Raw genomic sequence first — 21401 nt, forward strand, 5'->3', positions numbered from 1 at the left:
ATGAACTTGAGAGTTCAAAGACTTGGCTTAAAATCTCATTTCCCATTGGACTGTGGGATAGTTGCTTCAGTTTTGCCTCAGTTTCTTTATCTGAAATGGGAATCACAACCCTTATTTTCCTCAGTATCAGAGGATTAGATCTTTTTAAACTTGTAAATACTTTAGCATGGCTAATATAGTTCACACCTGATAAAAAAAAAAAAAACAGCTATTTTTATGATTAGGCTCAATGTTCTCTCATGTGTGTGCCCATATAAATTCATATCGGTGTCTAGGATCTTTTTACCTGTGAAGCTTAACTGTCTATTACCAGTCCTTTCTTGGTGTTTGCATGTCCCAACCCACTCATTTTGGCTAATCTAGGCACTAGTCATTCAACCATCCCCAGAGATGAGGTAGAGAAGAGTTCACCTCTAGGCCCAGGAAATGAGTGCTTTCTGGGTAAGTTCCAGAGTAAATGGCCTTTCCTTTACATGACATAAATAGTCCAGTCACTGTTTCCAAGCTCTATTAAGAAGAGGAATAGACCTGTTTCCTCTAGTGTTCCATGAGTGCTGATAACTGGATGCCAAGGAGTTGGCTAGATCATGTGGGATAGGCAGCTGTCTACATGGTGTAATTTGAGGGGTTTGAGGAAATCCCCCTGCTTAAAATATCTTCCCACAATGGCTGGGACACATGCTTGAAATGTATGACTTACACTTCCCAATAAGGTACTGCTGAAATCAATTGTTATCCAGGAGTAGACTGATGTTCAACCATTATCATTCTTTAGCACCTCAGTTTAAATTAACTTATCAGATTAGTTGGTTGAGTATCCCAAAGATAAGCAGGCACAAGACAAAATAAGTTTTAATGAGGGAAGCTGATCCCAAAGGGTCTGAAGTATGGGGCACTGGACCACTCATGTGAGGGGCTGTGAGGATGGTCGCAACAGTTTGGGACAGCAAGGGAGGGCTGAGGGGGAAAGGCAAGAGAGGTGAAATGTAGATGGGGTTGGAGAGGCTCCAAATGCTATCCCAGGATTTCTCTATTTTGAGTATTACTTCAGCTGAAGACATTTTTGTTATTTATTTGTAAAGATTTTTTTAAAAAGATTTTATTTATTTATTCATGAGAGACAGAGAGAGAGAGAGAGAGAGAGAGAGGCATAGACACAGGAAGAGCTAGAAGCAGGCTCCATGCAGGGAGCCTGATATGGGACTCAATCCAGGGTCCCCAGGATCACACCCTGGGCTGAAGGCGGCGTTAGACTGCTGAGCCACCCGGGCTGCCCTGAAGATTTTATTTTTAAGTAACCATTACACCTAACATGGGGTTCGAACTCACAGCCCCCAAGACCAAGAGTCACATGCTCCACTGACTAAATCAGCCAGGTGCTCCAAAGACATTAAAAACAAAAAACAGGGATCCCTGGGTGGCGCAGCGGTTTAGCGCCTGCCTTTGGCCCAGGGCAGGATCCTGGGGACCGGGGATTGAATCCCACATCAGGCTCCCGCTGCATGGAGCCTGCTTCTCTCTCTGCCTCTCTCTGTGACTATCATAAAAAAAAAAAAAAAAAAAAAAAAAAAAAACCACACACACACAACAAACTTTTTTTCTTTAGGATTCTTTTCTTTTCTTTTTTTTAAGATTTATTATTATTATTATTCATGACGGGGAGAGAGAGAGAGAGAGAGAATGACAGGCAGAGGGAGAAGCAGGCTCCATGCAGGGAGCTCGATGCGGACTCGATCTAAGGTCTCCAGGATCACATCCCAGGCCAAGGGCGGTGCTAAACCCCTGGGCTACCCTAGGATGGTTTTCTTAGGTTATTTCTGCAATATGAAATTCTCAGATTAAAAATTAAAACCCTGGGGATACTCGACTGGCTCGGTGGGTGGAGCATATGTCTCTTGGTGTCTGGGTGCTGAGTTTGAGCTCCAAGTGGGGTGAAGAGATTACTTAAAAATAAAAATTTTAAGGGCGCCTGGGTGGCTCAGTCGGGTTAAGCATCTGCCTTTGGCTCAGGTCATGATCCCGGAGTCTTGGGATCAAGCCCCACATCGGGCTCCCTGCTTGGTGGGGAGCCTGGTTCTCCTTCTCCCTCTGCTGCTCTTTCTGCGTGACCTTGTTCTCTCTGTGTCAAATAAATAAATAAAATCTTAAAAAAAAAAAAAAAAAAGATAAAATCTGGTGATCCCTGGGTGGCTCAGCAGTTGAGCATCTGCCTTCCACCCAGGGCATGATCCTGGAGGCCTGGGATCGAGTCCCCACTTCGGGCTCCCTGCATAGAGCCTGCTTCTCCCTCTGCCTGTCTCTGCCTCTCTCTCGTGTGTCTCTCATGAATAACTAAATAAATTCTTTAAAAAAATAAGATAGGGATCCCTGGGTGGCGCAGCGGTTTGGCGCCTGCCTTTGGCCCAGGTGTGATCCTGGAGACCCGGGATAGAGTCCCATGTTGGGCTCCCGGTGCATGGAGCCTGCTTCTCCCTCTGCCTGTGTCTCTGCCTCTCTCTCTCTCTCTCTGTGTGACTATCATAAAAAAAAAAAAAAAAAGATAAAATCTTTAAAATAAATAAAGTTTTGATTGCATGATGCCAAAATGCTATAGAACCATCAGTTCTATTTAAGTGTACTTGGGCTAAAATGTCTTTGTATAATCTACATAATTGTCCTTGCAGAAGGCCATTCATTCATTCAACCAAAAGTTGTTGAGGTCACAGTAGATCCCAGATGCCATATTAGGCACTGTGCACACAAAACAAAATCAGCAATACCTACCTTCATACAGTCTACTTACTCATCAATTTGAGACAATTTAACTATTCCTGGGTGTTGCCTCTTTTGACTGCATTCCAGACATTCTTATCCTTTTATTCCTCATGACTCTTCAAATTGTTTCTCTTGAAAAAATACTTAATCTGTCATTTTATATCTTCTAAAGAGGCATCATAGTACTATGTTAAACTGATTCAAGCGTTGCAGTAAAATTCTACTGTAATTCTATCTCTCAGAGAAGGCCAATCTGAATTATTTGGTTAATTATCATTTTTAAGTCACCATATACTGAGTGCCTACGATATACTTGCCAATTATTGAATTATGTCTAGGAGGGAGCTATTATGAGCCCCAAATTACAGACAAGGAAACTGAGTCTTTAGAGGTTAAGATTACACAACTTCTAAGTGGCTGAGTCAGGACTGAAACCCATCTCCGTCTGACTCCAAAATCTGTGCTCATATTGAGCATGAAAGAGTAATTTCTTAAACAAACACTCTAATGGTTAACATCTAAAGATGGTTATAGAGTCATCTAAAAATAAGATTGTTTTGTCATAGGCTTGGATGGGAGTTCCTGGATTTCAGAGCTAGTATTTTTGTAAATTTTTTTACAAAGCATATTAGTTGAGAGGCATCTGGCTGGCTTAGTCAGTAGAGCGTGCAACTCTTGATCTCAGGGTTGTAAGTTCAAGCCCCACGGTGGGGGTAGGTTTTCCTTAAAAAATAAATTTAATTTAATTTTTAAAAAAAGGAATTAGTTGTCTAGGGCTGTCATAACAAACTACCATAATCTGGTGACTTAAGCAACAAAAATTCATTTTTCTTACGATTCTGGAGACTAGAAGTCTGAGATCAAGGTGTTGACGGCGTTGGTTTCTTTTAAAGCCTTTTTTGGCTTGTAGATGGCCCTCTTCCCTTTGTCTTCATGTGGTCTTCTTTCTGTGCCTAGGTCCTTAACTCTTCTTAGAAGGACACTAGTCATATTGGACTAAGGCTTACCCACATGGCCTCATTTTACATAATTACCTCTTTGAAGATCCTATCTCCAAATACACATTCTGAGGTACCAGGAGGTTAGGAGCTCAACATGTGAATTTTGATGTGGGGGAGACACTATTCAGGTCATAACATAAGATGAACTAAAGGTACTAATCATTACATGAAAAGAGGTGGGTAATGGTATGCTTACCATGCCTTTTATCTTGCCTTTCCATGTTCACTCCTATAGTTGTTTAAGAAATATTTATAAACACCCACTATGCTCATAAATTGGTACTAAGCGAAGAAAAATAAAACTGTGGAGGACATGGTCCCTGCCTTCAAGGAACTCTCAATCTCTCTGAAGAACCATTTAGAGACCAGAGGTTCTCGAGCTCAAAAACCCATCAGTGTCACCAGGAAGGCTTATTAAAATACAGATCACTAAACCCCGCCCCTAGAGTTTCTGATTCAGTGAGTCCAGAGTGGGCCCAACACTTTGCATTTTTACCAAGTTTCCAGGTGCTGCTGGTCTGGAGAGACCACACACTTTCAGAACTACTGAGCAAGACATATCAAGATCACACGTGATGTATATGATTGAGGTGGCACAGGTGCTCAGAGGGCATGGAGGAGGGGCCATTTTCTGTTTTCATGCTAAAACAGCTGAGGAGACAACTGGGAAAGTCCCTTTGCACCTGAAAATTAGAAAAAGTTTTAGCATTCAGACCTTGACCTTGGAAACATATTATGGTAAGAAGCAGTGCATTGTCTATACCATTAATTTGCTAGTTGGTAAGTATTACCTGTTATTACTAATTATATCTCTATAAGAAAAGGGAAAGTGTTTGGGAGTAGCAATCAAACCCAAGCCTTATCTTTGCTCTGAAAATGCTATGGGAACTTTGGCAAAGTTCTTGTCTCTGAGATTTGGTTTTGGTCATCTATAAAAGCAAAAAATCAAATGGGTAGGTATTTAAGTTTCCCTACAGTTCAATCTTTATGATTCTCTATCTTGCTTTATCAGTATAAAAAGATCCTGTTTAGGAGCTAGGACCATGCTTTTTGTCTCTGTGCATCTTGGTAATACTTAACACAGTACCTAGAACATAGTAGCTGTTCAGCAAATGTCCATTGACTAATTGAATCACTCAATACCAATGCAAGACACAAGAGATTCTTGTCTCACTGCTATAAAGATGATAGCTTCCCCATTACCCTAAGGCTAACCCTTACCACACAAGCTTAGCTGCCAGAAGCTCTGGTTTTCAGCAGCTATTCCTCTTTGCACAGGGTTAACTTTCAATGTTTCAATCCCCATTCATTTCTCTTGGGCACAATATTGAAGGAAATTATCCACTGATTTCGTTGTCTTTCCATTCATTACCTTGTTTCCTGATTTTATTTAATCTGGCTCATGTCACTCAGTGCTCTGAGCATTACCTCTAACACACAAAGAGCTACCCCTAACATTGTCTATCCTCTTAATCAATATATGTTCCATGAATTATGGCTTGTGCCTCTCTCACCTGTGGACCTTGGACAAGTTATAAAAATTCCTGGGTATAATAATTAAGGGGATTAAAGAAAAAATATATGTGCCATATGAATATTTATGATACATAATATGTGTGCGCCATATACATGGCATATGCAGTGATTAATTAGAATAGTGCTTAGTACATAGTAAATGCTCAATTAATATTCGATGTTACTTCCATAAATTTGATGACTGTACCTACTTCTTTAAGCCTTTAGTTTACGAACCTACAATCTTATTTATAAAAGTACTTTTCTGAGAGGGCACTGGGGTGGCTCAGTCAGACATTCAACTCTTGGTTTGAGCTCAGGTTGTGATCTCAGGGTTGTGGGATGGAGTCCTGAGCCCTACACTGGGCTCCGTGTTCATCAGGCAGTCTGCTTGAGATTCTCTCCCTCTCTCTCTGCCCCTCCTCCATGCTCTCTCTAAAGTGAGTGGACAGATCTTTAGGGAAAAAGATGGTTTTCTAAGAAAGGCAAAAATGTAGTCTGAAGTCTATATTCTCCAAAAAGCAAATAGTCATTTGTCTTTTCATTATTATACATAGTAATACAGTATAATACATAATAAAGGAGTACCTGGGGATCCCTGGGTGGCGCAACGGTTTGGCGCCTGCCTTTGGCCCAGGGCGCGATCCTGGAGAGCCGGGATCGAATCCCACATCAGGCTCCCGGTGCATGGAGCCTGCTTCTCCCTCTGCCTGTGTCTCTGCCTGTTTCTCTCTCTCTGTATGACTATCATAAATAAATAAAAATTAAAAAAAAAATAATAAAGGAGTACCTGGGTGGCTCAGTTTGTTAACTGTCTGCCTTTGGTTCACATCATGATCCTGGGGTCATTGGGATCAAGCCCTGTATCAGGTTCCCTGTTCAGTGGGGAACCTGCTTCTCCCTCTCCCTCTGCCCCTTCTCCAGCTCGTTCTTTCTCACAAGCACTCTCAAATAAATGAGTAAAATCTTAAAAAAAAAAAAAGTAAAATGTGCCAAGGGCAAAGATTAAGGCAGGGGAAATTCACAGGATCTTATGTGTTCTCTTTTGGGTTTAATTCAACTTAGTTTTTTTTTTTTTTGTTTTGTTTTTTTAAGATTTGATTCATTTATTCATGAGAGACACACACACAGAGAGACATAGACAGAGGGAAAAGTAGGCTTCTCACAAGGACCCCAATGTGGGACTCAATCTCAGGACTCCGGGATCATAACCTGAGCCAAAGGCAGATGCTCAACCTTGCTGAGCCACACAGGCGCCCCCAATTTAGTTTTACAGGGGCACCCGGTGGCTCAGCAGGTTAAGTGTCTGCCTTTGGCTCAGGTCATGATTCTGGGGTCCCCAAATTGAGTTCCACATCAGGCTTTCTGCTCAGCAGGGAGTCTGCTGCTACCTCTCCCTCTGCTCCTCCCCCACCTCATGCTCTCTCTCTCTCTCTCTTGCTCACTCTCTCTCTAAGAAAAATTAGTTTAAAAAACTTGTCTGTTTAGTGCCTCCCAAAGGGAGCTTCATGGTCTTAAAAAGTTTACAATATAGTCTTTGCACTTGAAGAGCTATGGTTTCATTGGGGAAACAGATTCTTTCATGGCAGACAGTCAAGGCCTGCTGCTCCGTTTTTTTGTTTTTTTTTTTTTAAGATTTTATTTATTTATTCTTGAGAGACACAGAGAAAGAGGCAGAGACACAGACAGAGGGAGAAGCAGGCTCCTTGCAGGGAGCCTGATGCAGGACTTGATCCTTGGACTGGGATCACGCCCTGAGCTGAAGGCAGATGCTCACTGCTGAGCCACCCAGACGTCCCATGGCTTGCTGCTTTTAAAGATGACGCTATGGGTATGCCTTGGTAGCTCAGTGGTTTAGTGCTTGTCTTTGGCCCAGGGCGTGATCCTGGAGTCCCTGGATTGAGTCCCACATCGGGCTCCCTGCGTGGAGCCTGTTCCTCCCTCTGCTTATGTTTCTGCCTCTCTCTCTCTGTGTTTCTCAAGAATAAATAAATATTTTTAAAAAGATGATGCTATGACGACAATCAATGCTTAGATAAAAGAATATGATTATGTCATATTACTAGTACACATAATTGGTGTGAGTTTAAAAACTATTGGCTAGAAGATCAAGAAAAACTGCAAGAAGTCCAAATGGATTTGAGTCAGTTAGAAAGGACAGGCTGAACTTGAGGATATGTATGTAATTTGGGCAAAGTATGCTATCCACATTGCCTTTACAGCTCTGCACAAGAGGACTAGCTATTGGCCAATATAACTCCCACTCATAAGAGTGACTTCAGAGATAACCCTAATGACTGCCTATGATATGTTTGATTCTCATTTAGTCAGTGAGTAGCTATCTAATAAAGTAGCATCACCGAACACAGAAGCAAGCTTAACCTATCCAGGAGAAAGTAACATAATTTCTGTAAAGACAACAAAGCTGGGTTACCTGGGTGATGCAGTCAGTTGAGCAACCAGCTCTTGGTTTGGCTCAGGCCCTGATCTCAGGGTCATGTGAGTGAGCCCTGAGTCAGCCTCCACGTTGAGTGTGGAGTCTGCTTAAGACTTTCTCTCCCTCTTCCTCTGTCCCACCCCCCATTTGTGCTCTCCACTTCTCTAAAATAAATAAATAAATAAATAAATAAATAAATAAATAAATAAATAAATCTTTTTTAAAAAGGGGGGGTGGCAACACAGTTCATCCTAGAGTGAATGAGACTGTACTTAGACATTAAAAAGAATCTTCGGACGACTGGGTGGCTCAGTCAGAAAAAACAAGATTCTTTTTTTTTTTTTTTTTTTAAGATTTTATTTATTTATTCATGAGAGACACACAGAGAGAGGGAGAGGCAGAGACACAGGTAGAAGGAGAAGCAGGTTCCCTGCAGGGAGCCCAATGTGGGACTTGATCCCAGGACTCTGGGATCACGCCCTGGGCGGAAGGCAGGCACTCAACAGCTGAGCCACTCAGGTGTCCCTAAAAAGAATCATTGACAAAATTATACATTGAAGGCCATAAAAAATGGTTCCATGTTTGTAGTATGCTGGTTCTGGCTGTGGTGAGCTGTTCATGTTTGTTTTAGTAGCACCCAACCCAGAAAAGAGAACTAAGACAGACTTGGAAAAGAGGAAGTATATGTTGAAAATGTAAGTTTCTCCAAATTATCAAGTGGATTTCATCCAATCATGTTAATGCATGTCTTCTTTGTCATTTGGATCTTGAACACCCTATGTGTTAACCACAGCATTATTATTCCTAAATTGTTAGCTTCAAGACATGATTTCAATACTTTGTTCTTCAGTAAAGACTGATGGGTGGCTCAGTCTGTTAAGCATCTGCCTTTAGATTGGTCATGATCCCAGGGTCCTGGGATCAAGCCCTGCATCCAGGTCTCTGCTCTGCAGGGAGCCTGCTTCTCTCTCTCCCTCGGCCTGCTGCTCCCCCTGCTTGTGCTCTCCATGTCTGTGTCAAATAAAAAAAAAAAAAAAAGACTGAACTAAAACCTACATCTTTTTCATTTCTCTTTCAAATTTTGTGTCATATTAGGAGGCCCTACTGATTTCTCCTTCTGGCTTCCTGCTTTTGATTTATTTAAAGAAACTTGCCTTTTTTTTTTTTTTTTTTTAGTGTTTGTTTATTTGAGAGAGAGACAGAGAGTATGAACAGGAGGAGCAGAGGGAGAGGGAGAGAATCTCAAGCAGACTCTGCTCTGAGCGCAGAGCCCAAAGCAGGGTTGATGCCATGACCCTGAGATCATGACCTGAGCCAAAACCAAGAGCTGGAAGCTTGATTGACTGTGTCACCCAGGCACCCCTTAATTATTTAAAGAAACTTCTATTAGTTCATTTCTCACATTATAGGGAATGCAAAAGAACATAATACAAAGCATCTTTTGCTCCAATTCTTGACATTACACAGCCCATTCCCTCTCTCCTTTCTACCTGTTCATATCTCACTTATCCTTTAAGGTCCACATTGAGTTCTGCTTCCTCATGGAGCCTTCCTTGACTTCTGCATCCTCTAAACCCTGTCCCTGTGGATGATGCTCTCAGAACTTAATCATAGAATACCTTGTTAAATCTCTTAAACTCATCTCATATTCCTTGGAAAAGTGGAATGTCTTGGTGAGTAGGAGACAGCTCTACCACACAGCCTTGGGCAAATTATTTCTCTTAGTTTGTTTATCTGTAAACCACTGGAGGTAGTAAAACTGCCCATGCTGTAAGATTTGTATGAGGATCCACATAAAGTGCTTAAAAAATGCCTAAGACATCTTTGATGCTCAGTTAATGTTGGCTCCTACCAGTGTCTCTTCTGCCCCTTTTACCAGACCCATGCTCAGCGCTTAGCCTCTATGTCCAATGAAAGGATGGTTTCTGCTCTTAGTATGTTTATAATCTAGTTGTAGAGACTGAACACATACAGAAAAGTAAAGCCGTTTTCTATTAAATGACAAATGAGATATACAATAAACACATGTTTTCACTGGCATCTTTTTGATTGCCTAACGAGAAGTGTCACAAAATCTTTTTGAGCATTTTTTTTTCCACTTACTTAGATGCACTCTGTGGCTTTTCCAAGTTTTCAGGTCAGCAATTAAAAAAAATTTTTTTTTACTTTATTTATTTATTTATTTATTTATTTATTTATTTATGAGCGACAGAGAGAGAGAGCGAGCAACAGACATAGACACAGGCAGAGGGAAAAGCAGGCTCCATGCAAGGGCCTGACCTGGGACTCGATCCTGGGTCTCCAGGATCGTGCTCTGGGCTGAAGGCGGCGCTAAACCGCTGAGCCACTGGGGCTGCCCTCGGGTCAGCAATTTAATTATTTTGAAAGATGGCAGGCAATCCCCTCACCAACATCCTAATATATGACATTCTTTCCCTCTTTCTGTCACACAGACTCACACACACACGATGGCCCCTTTTCTTTATCAGTTACGACACTCAGGTTTTTTTTTTTTTTTTTTAAATATTTTATTTATTTATTCATGAGAGACACAGAGAGAGGCAGAGACATAGGCAGAGGAGAAGTAGGCTCCACGCAGGGAGCCTGATGTGGGACTCGATCCTGGGACTCCAGGATTATGCCCTGGGCCGAAAGCAGATACTCAACCGCTAAGCCACCCAGGCGGCCCTCACTCAGGGTTTTTATTCATATGCCTGGTCCTTTTGTTCTGAGACATACATTTTTGTAACAGTCTCCAAGCTTCCTGTAGTCTTTTTTTTTTTTTTTTAACTTTTTAAATTTATTTATGATAGTCACACACAGAGAGAGAGAGGCAGAGACATAGGCAGAGGGAGAAGCAGGCTCCATGCACCGGGAGCCCGACGTGGGATTCGATTCCGGGTCTCCAGGATCGCGCCCTGGGCCGAAGGCAGGCGCCAAACCGCTGCGCCACCCAGGGATCCCTTCCTGTAGTCTTTATGTATTCTTCGTTATTCTTTTTTGTTTTTACCTATCCAGTAAGTATCCAGGAACTGTAAAATCTTTGTGTACAGTGCCTTCAATAAATATTGATTATTTTTACTCAAATTTTCAGTGCTGAATGTGTAAAATTCCAAAAATAAATCTAGGTTATTTTTCTTTAAAAAAAAAAAAAAAAGAATTGGTAATGAACTTAAATATACTTTGCCAGATAATAAAAACACTTTTTCTTCGGCTTTGCTGAGGAAACTGAAAACTAAGGGATTTATAAACTTGAAACAAATGTCACATCTTATCAAGGACAAGAACCAGTTCTAACTTGACTATATAGATTCCTTGACCATTCTGAAGTTGAGACACTGGATTTCCTAGCTGTCCACCACTACACTACACCACTGTGACAACTTTAAAAAGAGGTTCACTTCAGTCTTTTAAAATTTAGGCTGTTTTGTGTCTTACAGTTTGTAGTGGATTTTTATGCATATTCCACACATAGGAACTATATGTGAAAAATTTTTTTAAAGATTTTATTTATTTATTTATTCATGAGAGAAAGGCAGAGACACAGGCAGTGAGAGAAGCAGGCTCCACGCAGGGAGCCCGACGCGGGACTCGATCCCGAGTCTCCAGGAGCACCCCCTGGGCGGAAGGCAGGAACTAAACCGCTGAGCCATCCAGGGATCCCCTATATGTGAAATTTAAATTTTTCTAAGCAACTTTACAACTATTGAAATAATTGGGAGTTTTTTGTTTTGTTTTCTTAAAATATTTTATTTATTTATTCATGAGAGACAGCGAGAGAGGCAGACACAGGTAGAGGGAGAAGCAGGCTCCATGCAGGGGGCCCGATGCGGGACCTGATCCCATGACCTGTGGATCAGGACCTGAGCCGAGAAGGCCGATGCTCAACCACTGAGCCACCCAGGTGCCCTGATTGGAGTTATTTTTAAGGTATAGGAAGCGGTTGGCTTTCTCCAAATTTTCTTTCTTTTTATTTCACCAAAACAAAGAGAGAGTAAAATAAAAAATAATGAATGTTTCACAGTTAAACTTAAAAAAAAAAAATACAGTAATTTGTACGCCTGAAACTAATGTAACATTGTCTGCCAACCATACTTCAATTAAAAAAAAAAATACAGTAATTCTTTTTTAGGAGAGAAATAAGAGATGCAGTTCCAAATTATTTCCACCCAATTAATTGCAAATAGCTTATAGAGAAAATGCTATACGGACCTACTTATTATATGAGTGCATCAACTAGACTCAGAGGTACTTTATAAAAGGGTACAGGCATCCCTTTCAAACTTACTTCTTCTAAACTTCTGGGATTACAGAAATTGCTTAAATCATTCTTTTGACAAGGACTTGATTAAATCTGTATCAGGTGGAATATGGAAACCATCTAAGGATTAATATGGCTATTGTTCAAATTAACATCAACAAATTCTTTCCTTTCCAGAGAATTATAAGCATGATTATGGCCTTTATCTTTCCAAAAGCACTTGTCATTTAATTATTAGCGTGATTTTTCCAATTCTTTTTGTTAGATCCTTTGAACAGCAAAGGCAGTGATTGTTTTTATTAAAACTACATTTTGATGAATAAAAACATCAAGTTCCCTACCCTTGAAGAATAACTTTTAACACAAAACATACTTGAATGTTTAATAATTATCTTTAAAAGCAGTTTTAAGTAAATAAAAGCTCTTTGCCAAGCAAGGTCCATGTTTTGTAACTTCCAGCTGTGAAGCAGCCACCATATAAAGCAGACATATTAAATGTTAATCACTTTAGCTCTGCCTAATTAAATATTTAGCCCTACAAAGATCTAGAGAAAGTGAAAAAGGTTGAACTTGATTTAATGTATACAATTATTTTGGATCACATTCTCTCCCTGGATGATTACAATCAAGTGATGTACCTAGTATTTCAACTTTGGAGCCTCCAAAAAGGTGCAAGACCATTCCAAAATCATTATTGTCATAATCACAATCATCATTATTGCTATCACAGCTAATATTTATTAGAAGTTTAGTCTGTGCTAGGCTACGTGCTTTACATGCAGACTTTTACTTGCTCCTTACAACAGCCCTATGAGGTGGGTACTATTATCTTCATTCAGAGTCTAAAGCTTAGAAAGGTTAAGTAACTAAAAAAAAAAAAGGTTAAGTAACTTGATGAATGACACATAAGTAGGTGCCAGATCCCAGATTTGAAATCAAACTAACTCGTTAAACCCCTTGCTCCAAATCGAACTCCAATAAAAAAATATACAAAAAAAACCCCCTTGCTCCTCCTAATCTTGCTTTTTTTTTTGCTATTTTTTTTTTTGCACTAACCTTTCTTTTATTTTGCCCAAGCCCTCTTAATTCACTTAAATTTGGTATAAAATGACTTTAATCATGACCTTTTTGTTGTGACTCATTTTGGTCTTCCCCTCCAGTAACGCACATTGTTCAAGAGATGCTGGACAACAGAAGAATATGTGTCAAGGAATAGGGCAGCAAGGTATAAATAATTGATAAGTTAATTAACGAAGAGATTTTAAGAAGTAAAAAGCCAAACACATGATTGCCGGATGAGCAGAGTGGACAGTGAAGAATCCTTGGAGTCATCTAACAGTCGGGTCCTCCTGAAGGCTAGGAAAGCTTTAAATAAAAGTGAAGAGGGGAGGGCATCCTCAGAACAGGCTGACTGCCTCTGCAAAGGCAGTGTCTGGAAAGCGATAGGTGAGTGGGAGCATGTGGAGAAGCAGGGCTTGAAGGAGAGAGAAGGTAAAGAGCATTGGAAGGGCTGGGTCCCGTCCTTTTACCCTTGTTGTCTTACTCAGTACCAAGGAAAGTTTGAGATCCTGATTAATGGGAAATCTTTAAATACTCTGGGTTGATTTGGGGCCGTTTCATCTCTTCCTCCTTTAGCTGTTGTGTGACCCCGTGTCATCCTACTTATGTTTCATTTTCCCATCTGTGAAAAGGGAATCCTCCTTCTCTTGGGTTTTCTCCTAGTCATCAAAAATGAAGAGTTAGGCCCCAGGACACCAACAAAAAGAAAATGCAGTATTTTATAAGACAGGTTCACAAAAGCTGTGAAATACGGGGGCAACATCTTTCCACAACAGGCACCGCAGAAAACTTTTAATGAAATATTCACATTCATTAAGGACCACAGCTCTAGCAGACCCTGGAACCTCATTTCTCTTTACGTGGTAGGAACTTGGAAACGATGAAAATGGGACGCAGTTAGCTTTCAAGGGCTCAGGCCACTGACAGCTCAATTTATGGATTACACAGAATTTTAATTTACTCATTTCACACGTCGTTATCAACTCTACGTGAAGTTTAAAAGGACAAAGGATGAAAGTGGACTTGGCCAGTTTTCCGTGTTATTTCCACGTTGGGGCAGAGAGTGTGTGTGTGTGTGGGGGGGGGGGCGATCTCCTTTGAGACAAGACTCGGTGCGGCCAATAATTGCTAGTATTGCCAGACTGGTAATAACAGGCTGATGAAAGGTGAATACAACGTGAAAACTCTGATTAAACCAAGCGCACCCTCCCACCCTCGTTCTCCTCTCTCCCGCCCTCACAGAAGCGGCTGAGACAGCATCTGGCATCATAATACCGACATTTGTTTCGTGATTCCTCCTCACCGGGCGCTCTCCGCACACATCACTTCTGAGGGAGCGGGATTCACTGGTCCTTCCCTGCGTTTTTCACACGACCGGCGGCTTGAGAATCTGGGGGCTGATTTTTTTTTTTTCACCGGCTGCAGGAACCGCGATCTGGACCCCCCCGCCCCGCCCCAGCCGAGCTCCCCCCGTTTCGTTCCAGGCCTGTGACACCTCCACGCCCTCGGCGAAGCCGCCGTGACTCACAGCGCGCGGCTCCTGCGCCCCCCACGCGCCCCCCCCCCCCCCCCCCCGCGCACGCCCGAGGAGGGCCCGAGCCGAGCCCGCAGCGCCTCCGGAACCCGCCCCGGCCGACTCGGAGGTCTCGGGCTGAGTCACACACAAGGACCACCCTCGTCGGCACCCCCCGGCCCTCACACCCCGGCGCGCCCGCCGCTCTCCCCGCCTGACACACCGACGCCCGTCGTCTCTGCGCAACTTGCTATGCTCCAGCTCGAGCCGTGACCCAAAAACCTCCGAGAAACAGAGAGCCGCAGAGCCGGCCTCGGGCGGCCTTTGATGGCTTTGTTATTGTTTGGGTTTGAATCGATACGCCCCTCCCCATCCTTCCTCCCTCCCTCGCGGCTCGACACCCAGCTCGCACCTCCCCTCACGCCCCGCGCCCCTCCCCCTCCATTTTGGCGCCTTTTCCTTCCCGCCACGTCGTGGCGGCGTAGAGACCATTCTGACCGCGAGAGCGGGGCGGGGCGGGGGCGGGGCGCGCCGCGTTATGCAGATCAGTCGGCTCGTGGTTGGCTGGAGGCGCGCCGGCGGGGGCGGGGCCGGGGCGCGGCGACGGAGCGCGCGGGGCGGGGGCCGAGGGGAGTCGCCCCGTCCCGCCGCCTCCCCACCCCCTCTCCTCCCTCCGCCGGCCCGGCAGCCCGGCTCCCCGCCTAGGCCTCCCGGAGAGGCCCCGCCCCATCCCCGCCCGCCCGCGCGCCCCCCCACCCGCCGGCGCGCTCCGCCCCTTTACTCCTGGCGGCTGGGCGAGCCGGGCGTCTGCTGCAGCGGCCGCGGTGGCGGAGGAGGCCCGAGAGGACTTGGCGGCAGCGGCGGCGGCGGCGGCGGCGGCGGCACCGGCAGCAGCAGCAGCAGCTACGAGCTCCCAGTGCCGCGGCGCTGCCGCACGAGCCCCACGAGCCGCCCACCCTGCCGCCCTCGGCGCTGCCTGACCTCGCCGGCGTGTCCGCCCGCCGCCAGCCCCGGCAGCGCCCCCAGTCGTCCTCCGACTCGCCCTCGGCCTTCCGCGCCAGCCGCAGCCGCAGCCGCAACGCCGCCCGCAGCCTCAGCCCCAGCCGTAGGCACAGCCCCCGGCGCAACCCCAGCCCCGGCTCCTGCCGCAGCTCCTCCAGGCACAGCCCCTTCGCCGCCACCCTGGAGGTTGGGATGCTCTTGTCCAAAATCAACTCGCTTGCCCACCTGCGCGCCGCGCCCTGCAACGACCTGCACGCCACCAAGCTGGCGCCCGGTGAGCGTCCCCCCGGACTGGGAGGGCGAGGCGGCCGGACCCCCAGGGTGGGCGCTGGGAGCTCGCGGGCCGCCGCTGAGTCCCCCGTGCCTCCCCCTCTCCTAGGCAAGGAGAAGGAGCCCCTGGAGTCGCAGTACCAGGTGGGCCCGCTACTGGGCAGCGGCGGCTTCGGCTCGGTCTACTCAGGCATCCGTGTCGCCGACAACTTGCCGGTGAGCGGGCGCCCCGCCGCGGGGAGGGTGCACTGGGCGGGGGTCTGGGGGCGCCCGGGTGTGTTTCGGCCCCGGCGAGGGGATCTCATGGAGACTCTTCGGGGGGGATGGTTTCAGGTGGCCATCAAGCACGTGGAGAAGGACCGGATTTCCGACTGGGGCGAGCTGGTGAGTGCCCTGGAGGGAGCGACCCCTAGGATGGGTGGGGTGAGGGGCCCCCTCCGACTCGCGCGCTCACGCAGCCCCCTCGCCTCTGCAGCCCAATGGCACCCGGGTGCCCATGGAAGTGGTCCTGCTGAAGAAGGTGAGCTCGGGCTTCTCCGGCGTCATTAGGCTGCTGGACTGGTTCGAGAGGCCCGACAGTTTCGTCTTGATCCTGGAGAGGCCCGAGCCGGTGCAAGACCTCTTCGACTTTATCACGGAAAGGGGGGCCCTGCAGGAGGAGCTGGCCCGCAGCTTTTTCTGGCAGGTGCTGGAGGCTGTGCGGCACTGCCACAACTGCGGAGTGCTCCACCGCGACATCAAGGACGAGAACATTCTCATCGACCTCAATCGCGGCGAGCTCAAGCTCATCGACTTCGGGTCGGGGGCGCTGCTCAAGGACACGGTCTACACGGACTTCGATGGTGAGCCAGCCAGTTCCGGGCGGGAGTTGCCGGGGAGGGAGCTGCCCAGGTGACTCGGCCTTGCCTGGAGGCCTCGGCCGGCTTCCCTCTCCGGCCCTTTGTAAAGGTCATCGGGCCGTCTGGCTCGATGCTGGCAGGGGTGGGGCGAGGGAGAGCTTCCCAGCGTAGTAAAGCCGGAGATTTCCAGCCAGCTGAACCTGTCATGCTTCTGGCATGATTTTATTTTTTAAGTGGAATTCAGTGGGTTCCAAGCTTTCCCGATGAATAAGAGGTTGTGGGCAACCCGCCGTAGCCCAGATTTCTGAAGTCTGACCCAGTTTCCCCGCCAGTAAAAGGATAGGGTGGGGGGAAAGGGAGGAGAGAGCTGGAGAGATGAAAATCTGATGCCGGTTTTGTAATTTTTGTTTTGTGTTCCAAAGGAGTTTTCTGTAAGGTTAGTTTGTAGAGCTGCAGTTTTTTTTTTTTTTTCTCCCCTTTGATCTAGGGACGGATAAAGGAATAGAAAAACAGTAGTTTACACGAAATTATTTTGTAGTGTGTCGCCTTTTTTTTATTTATTTTTTTGGCGTTGCGGGGTGAGAGTGGGGATGAATGTTGTGAAAGAAGATCTCTTGCTGGTTTGAAAATTAGTTGGGTGTCTCCGCAGAGAGGATGAAAACCTATCCTAGGGAGGGGCTTGGAGCGGGTTCTTTCAGAAAAGATGGAATTGGGAGCCTGAGATCAAAGCAAAGGAGGGTGGGTCATCATCTGAGCGGCTTAACCTAACAAACGACAGCCTTTCAAAACTTGTGACTGGGGCTTGTGGTTTGTGTTTATTTGCCCTTGGAGGACGCTGGGTTGGGCTGCATTTTTTTTGTATTTAACAGTTAATGGCTGGCCGGGTCCTCCCTTGTTTTTTCCTCCGAGTCTTTGCTGCCCCCTGGTGAGCACAAGCGGGATGGCCCTGACCCTTTTTTTTTTTACAACCCAAAGTTTGTAAACAGGAATCACGTGGTCTGAAACCCGCTCTGCAGCTCTACCTTTGCTGCGAGGGGAAGAGAGGGTGTGGGTGTCTGCCTCTGCACGCATAGGGTGGGGAGGAAGGCCTCCCGAAGGGCACCCTGACTTAAGATAGAGTTTATTGGGTAAGGGCCCTCGAGTGGGTCCTAGGTGAGACTAGAATCTCACCCAGGCTCCAGCCACGTTAATGCATTTTAAGGATAGTCTGTGGGATACTTCCCTTGATTGTGCAGACATTCATCCATTCATCCCATTGTGGGTGGTCCTACCACATACCCGCCTCAGGCTTTGGGTTTGTGGCCAGCCCTGTTTGTTTCTTGGAGCAGTTTGTAAAGAATTTTGATTTATGGTCTGCTGGTAGAGAGGTGGGTGGGTAATGCTTTGGGTTGGAAGAGATGCTGTAAGCCACTCATCCACTCCTTTTAGCCTGGGGGTGGAGGGATAGAGTTAGCCCAGCTCTTGTCCTGGGAGAAGTGGAGTGGTGTTTTTTGTTTTAAGGAGTCACTCAGTATTACTCAGTATGTTAGTTGCTTTGTTTTATTTTTGCCAAAAGTGTGTTTTCCTTTTCAATTCCCCCGGCTCACAGGGACCCGAGTGTATAGTCCTCCAGAGTGGATCCGCTACCATCGCTACCATGGCAGGTCGGCCGCCGTCTGGTCTCTGGGGATCCTGCTGTATGACATGGTCTGTGGAGATATTCCTTTTGAGCATGATGAGGAGATCATCCGGGGCCAAGTTTTCTTCAGGCAGAGGGTCTCTTCAGGTAACTTTTGGGAAGCTCTTTTGTTGAGAAGCAGGAGTCAAAGAGTCTTCAGGGGGGACAGTTTGAATTTTGGAGAGCTCCACCTCCCCAGGGGATGCCCCACAGTCCTTGCTTATTAGTAGAGTCCTGGGCCCATGACTGGAGAACTGGCTCTCAGGAATTGAATGATTTGCACTGAGCATTCTTTGAGAGGTCAGTAGAAGAGCATGTGTGAGAATATTAAGAAAAGACCATGTCTTTTCGTTGAAAGTTTTTTTTTTTTTTTTTTTTTGAAAGTTTTTTTTTTTTAAAGTACGAGCAGTCCTGACTCCTCAACTCTCCTGGCTGGTGAAAAGTTGAGGGTTCTTTCAGCCTTCTCCCTTAAGGCAGACTCTCTAAATATTGTGGTTCCAGTGACCTCATTGTGGGTGGTGTTCATATTTGTAAGTTGTAGGTGAATTGAATCACCTCATCATGCTCACTGATGTCTCATCAAAATCCCTTGTCATCATTCTTCCTATTTCTAGTGAGTGGGTGTCGTGGGAAAGGCCTCAGCTATTGAAGTCTGAAAACCACAGGTTTAAGAGGGGAGCTGTTTGTTTTTTTTTTTTTTTTTAAGCTCAAACCAGATTAGAGGATCCAGATCTTAGTTAATACCTTACCATTGAAAAGTAGAGTTCTAGAAGGTTCCTAGTCTCCTTTGGGTCCCTGGGAAGCAAATTAGCAAGACCTTTGCATTGCAAAAACAAGTTGAGTCATTCATAACCTCTGTATCTCCTGCTTTCTGCAGAGTGTCAGCATCTCATTAGGTGGTGCTTGGCCCTGAGACCATCAGATCGGCCATCCTTCGAAGAAATCCAGAACCACCCATGGATGCAAGATGTCCTCCTGCCCCAGGAAACAGCTGAGATCCATCTGCACAGCCTGTCACCAGGGCCCAGCAAATAGCAGCTTTTCTGGCAGGTTCTCCCCTCCCCATCAGATGCTCGTCAGATGCTAGAGGGAGGGGAAGCGTCTGTTTCCAGCTTCCTGAGTACCAGTGACACTTCTCGCCAAGCAGGACAGTGCTTGATAACAGGAACAACATATACAACTCATTCCAGACCCCAGGCCCCTGGAGGTTGCCTCCCAACATGGGGGGGAAGGAGACTCCACTCCAGGTGTCCTAGACCTCAACTCTTCCCGTAGATGCTCTGTTCTTCTCACAGATGTCCAGCGTCCCTGGACTCTGCAAAATCCTGGGGGTGGGGGGAGGGGGGGTCAGAACCCTGCCATGGAATTGTTCCCTTCATCACGAGTTCTGCCGAATGCCGCGATGGGTCGGGTAGGGGGAAAACGGGTTGGGGTGGGATATAGGACTAGCACCATTTTAAGTCCCTGTCACCTCTTCCGACTCTTCTGAGTGCCTTCTGTGGGGACTCCGGCTGTGCTGGGAGAAATACTTGAACTTGCCTCTTTTACCTGCTGCTTCTCCAAAAATCTGCCTGGGTTTGGTTCCCTATTTTTCTCTCCTGTCCCCCTCCCCCCATCCTTCATATGAAAGGTGCCATTGGAAGAGGCTACAGGGCCAAATGCTGAGCCACCTGCCCTTTTCTGCCTCCTTTAGTAAAACTCCCGAGTGAACTGGTCTTCCTTTTTGGTTTTTACTTAACTGTTTCAAAGCCAAGACCTCACACACACACACACACACACATACACACACACACAAAATGCACAAACAATGCAAATCAACAGAAAAAAACTGTAAATGTGTGTACAGTTGGCATGGTAGTGTACAAAAGGATTGTAGTTGATCTAATCTTTTTTAATTTTGCCTTTAAGTTATTTTACCTGTTTCATTTTTGTTTCGTTTTTTTTTTTTTTGTTCTTGGGTTTTTTTTTTTTTTTTTTGAAAGATGCGCATTCTAACCTGGAGGTCAACGTTATGTATTTATTTATTTATTTATTTGGTTCCTTTTCCTGCTCCAAGCTTCCACAGCTGCTGCCATAGTTTTCTTTCCTCCTTTCCTCCTCTGACTTGGGGACCTTTGGGCGAGGGCTTGCTCTGAACGTAGGGTGACGGGACTCAGGCGGGACAGCTGCTACAGATCCCTGACTGCTGCAGGGGCCCCTCACCAACTTTCACCAGAGTGGGGATGGGTTCCGTGGGGTGTGGGGGAGGGGCATCGCTGACTAGTGTACATAGGATAGATATATGAAAAGCAGTTCTGGATGGTGTGCCTTCCGGATCCTCTCTGGGGCTGTGTTTTGAGCAGTATGTAGCCTGCTGGTTTTATCTGAGTGAAATACTGTACAGGGGAATAAAAGAGATCTTATTTTTTTTTTTTTTTATACTTGGCGTTTTTTGAATAAAAACCTTTTGTCTTAACTCCGTGGCTTCGAAGTGTCCATGCAGAGGGCTCACTTGATTTAACTCTTGGGAAGTGCCTAGATCCTATCCTGGGAGAAAAGAGAACTTGAAGCCTCAACCTGGTTTCCTTCCACAGGACTCACGGAATAGCCACCCTTCTGAAGTAAGGTTGTGGACAAAATTTGGCCTGAGAGCTCCAACCTCTATTCCCTGATGGCAACTTCTAGAGCTGCACTAACGCAGCATGTGTGACTGGTTGCCTGGTTGCGCTAGTCACATTTCACGGGAGAACCGCTTGTGACTAGGGGCAGTGGAACTATAGAACATTTCCATCATCGCGGAAAGTTCTATCAGACGGCTGACCCAGAGATAGCAAACAGCTCTATTGCTAAACTGACAATGGAAGCTTTTTTCCAGCGGTCTTTCCCACCAGCGTAACGTGTTGGGCACATACACTTGACACGTGTTAAGCTTACTGAAAAACCAGATACCTGTATTACTCTTCAGTTCCCCATTCAAGTTCCCTTCACCTTTTGTGTGGGGTTGAGTCATGAGTAGCAAGCAGATGGGTGGAAATGTTTTTTTTTTTACCTAAGCAGCCTTGGGTTTTCCCCACCAATGTGCTCTACACAGAGCTTATGATGGGGAGTAGATGA

At 45.7% G+C, this 21401-nt stretch overlaps 1 protein-coding gene across 1 annotated transcript; it reads left to right on the forward strand.

The window, feature by feature from the left end:
* The first annotated feature begins 15310 nt into the window (after positions 1-15310).
* On the forward strand, positions 15311-20763 carry PIM1 (Pim-1 proto-oncogene, serine/threonine kinase). The gene is made up of 6 exons (XM_025991160.2): positions 15311-15816; positions 15922-16028; positions 16146-16196; positions 16288-16654; positions 18240-18416; positions 19186-20763. The coding sequence occupies exons 1-6, from the start codon at positions 15735-15737 to the stop codon at positions 19341-19343; spliced, it is 942 nt and encodes a 313-aa protein (XP_025846945.2). The 5' UTR covers positions 15311-15734; the 3' UTR covers positions 19344-20763.
* Positions 20764-21401: the final 638 nt, after the last annotated feature.

The sequence above is a fragment of the Vulpes vulpes genome, chromosome 1, assembly GCF_048418805.1.
Source record: "Vulpes vulpes isolate BD-2025 chromosome 1, VulVul3, whole genome shotgun sequence".
Classification (NCBI taxonomy): domain Eukaryota; kingdom Metazoa; phylum Chordata; class Mammalia; order Carnivora; family Canidae; genus Vulpes; species Vulpes vulpes.

What these genes read in the sequence shown, in the direction of transcription:
- PIM1 (XM_025991160.2), top strand. Translation starts at nt 15,735, where the DNA reads ATGCTCTTGTCCAAAATCAACTCGCTTGCCCACCTGCGCGCCGCGCCC. An exon ending in CGCCACCAAGCTGGCGCCCG is followed by an intron (nt 15,817 to 15,921) that starts GTGAGCGTCCCC and finishes CCCCTCTCCTAG; the next exon opens with GCAAGGAGAAGGAGCCCCTG. An exon ending in CAGGCAGAGGGTCTCTTCAG is followed by an intron (nt 18,417 to 19,185) that starts GTAACTTTTGGG and finishes TGCTTTCTGCAG; the next exon opens with AGTGTCAGCATCTCATTAGG.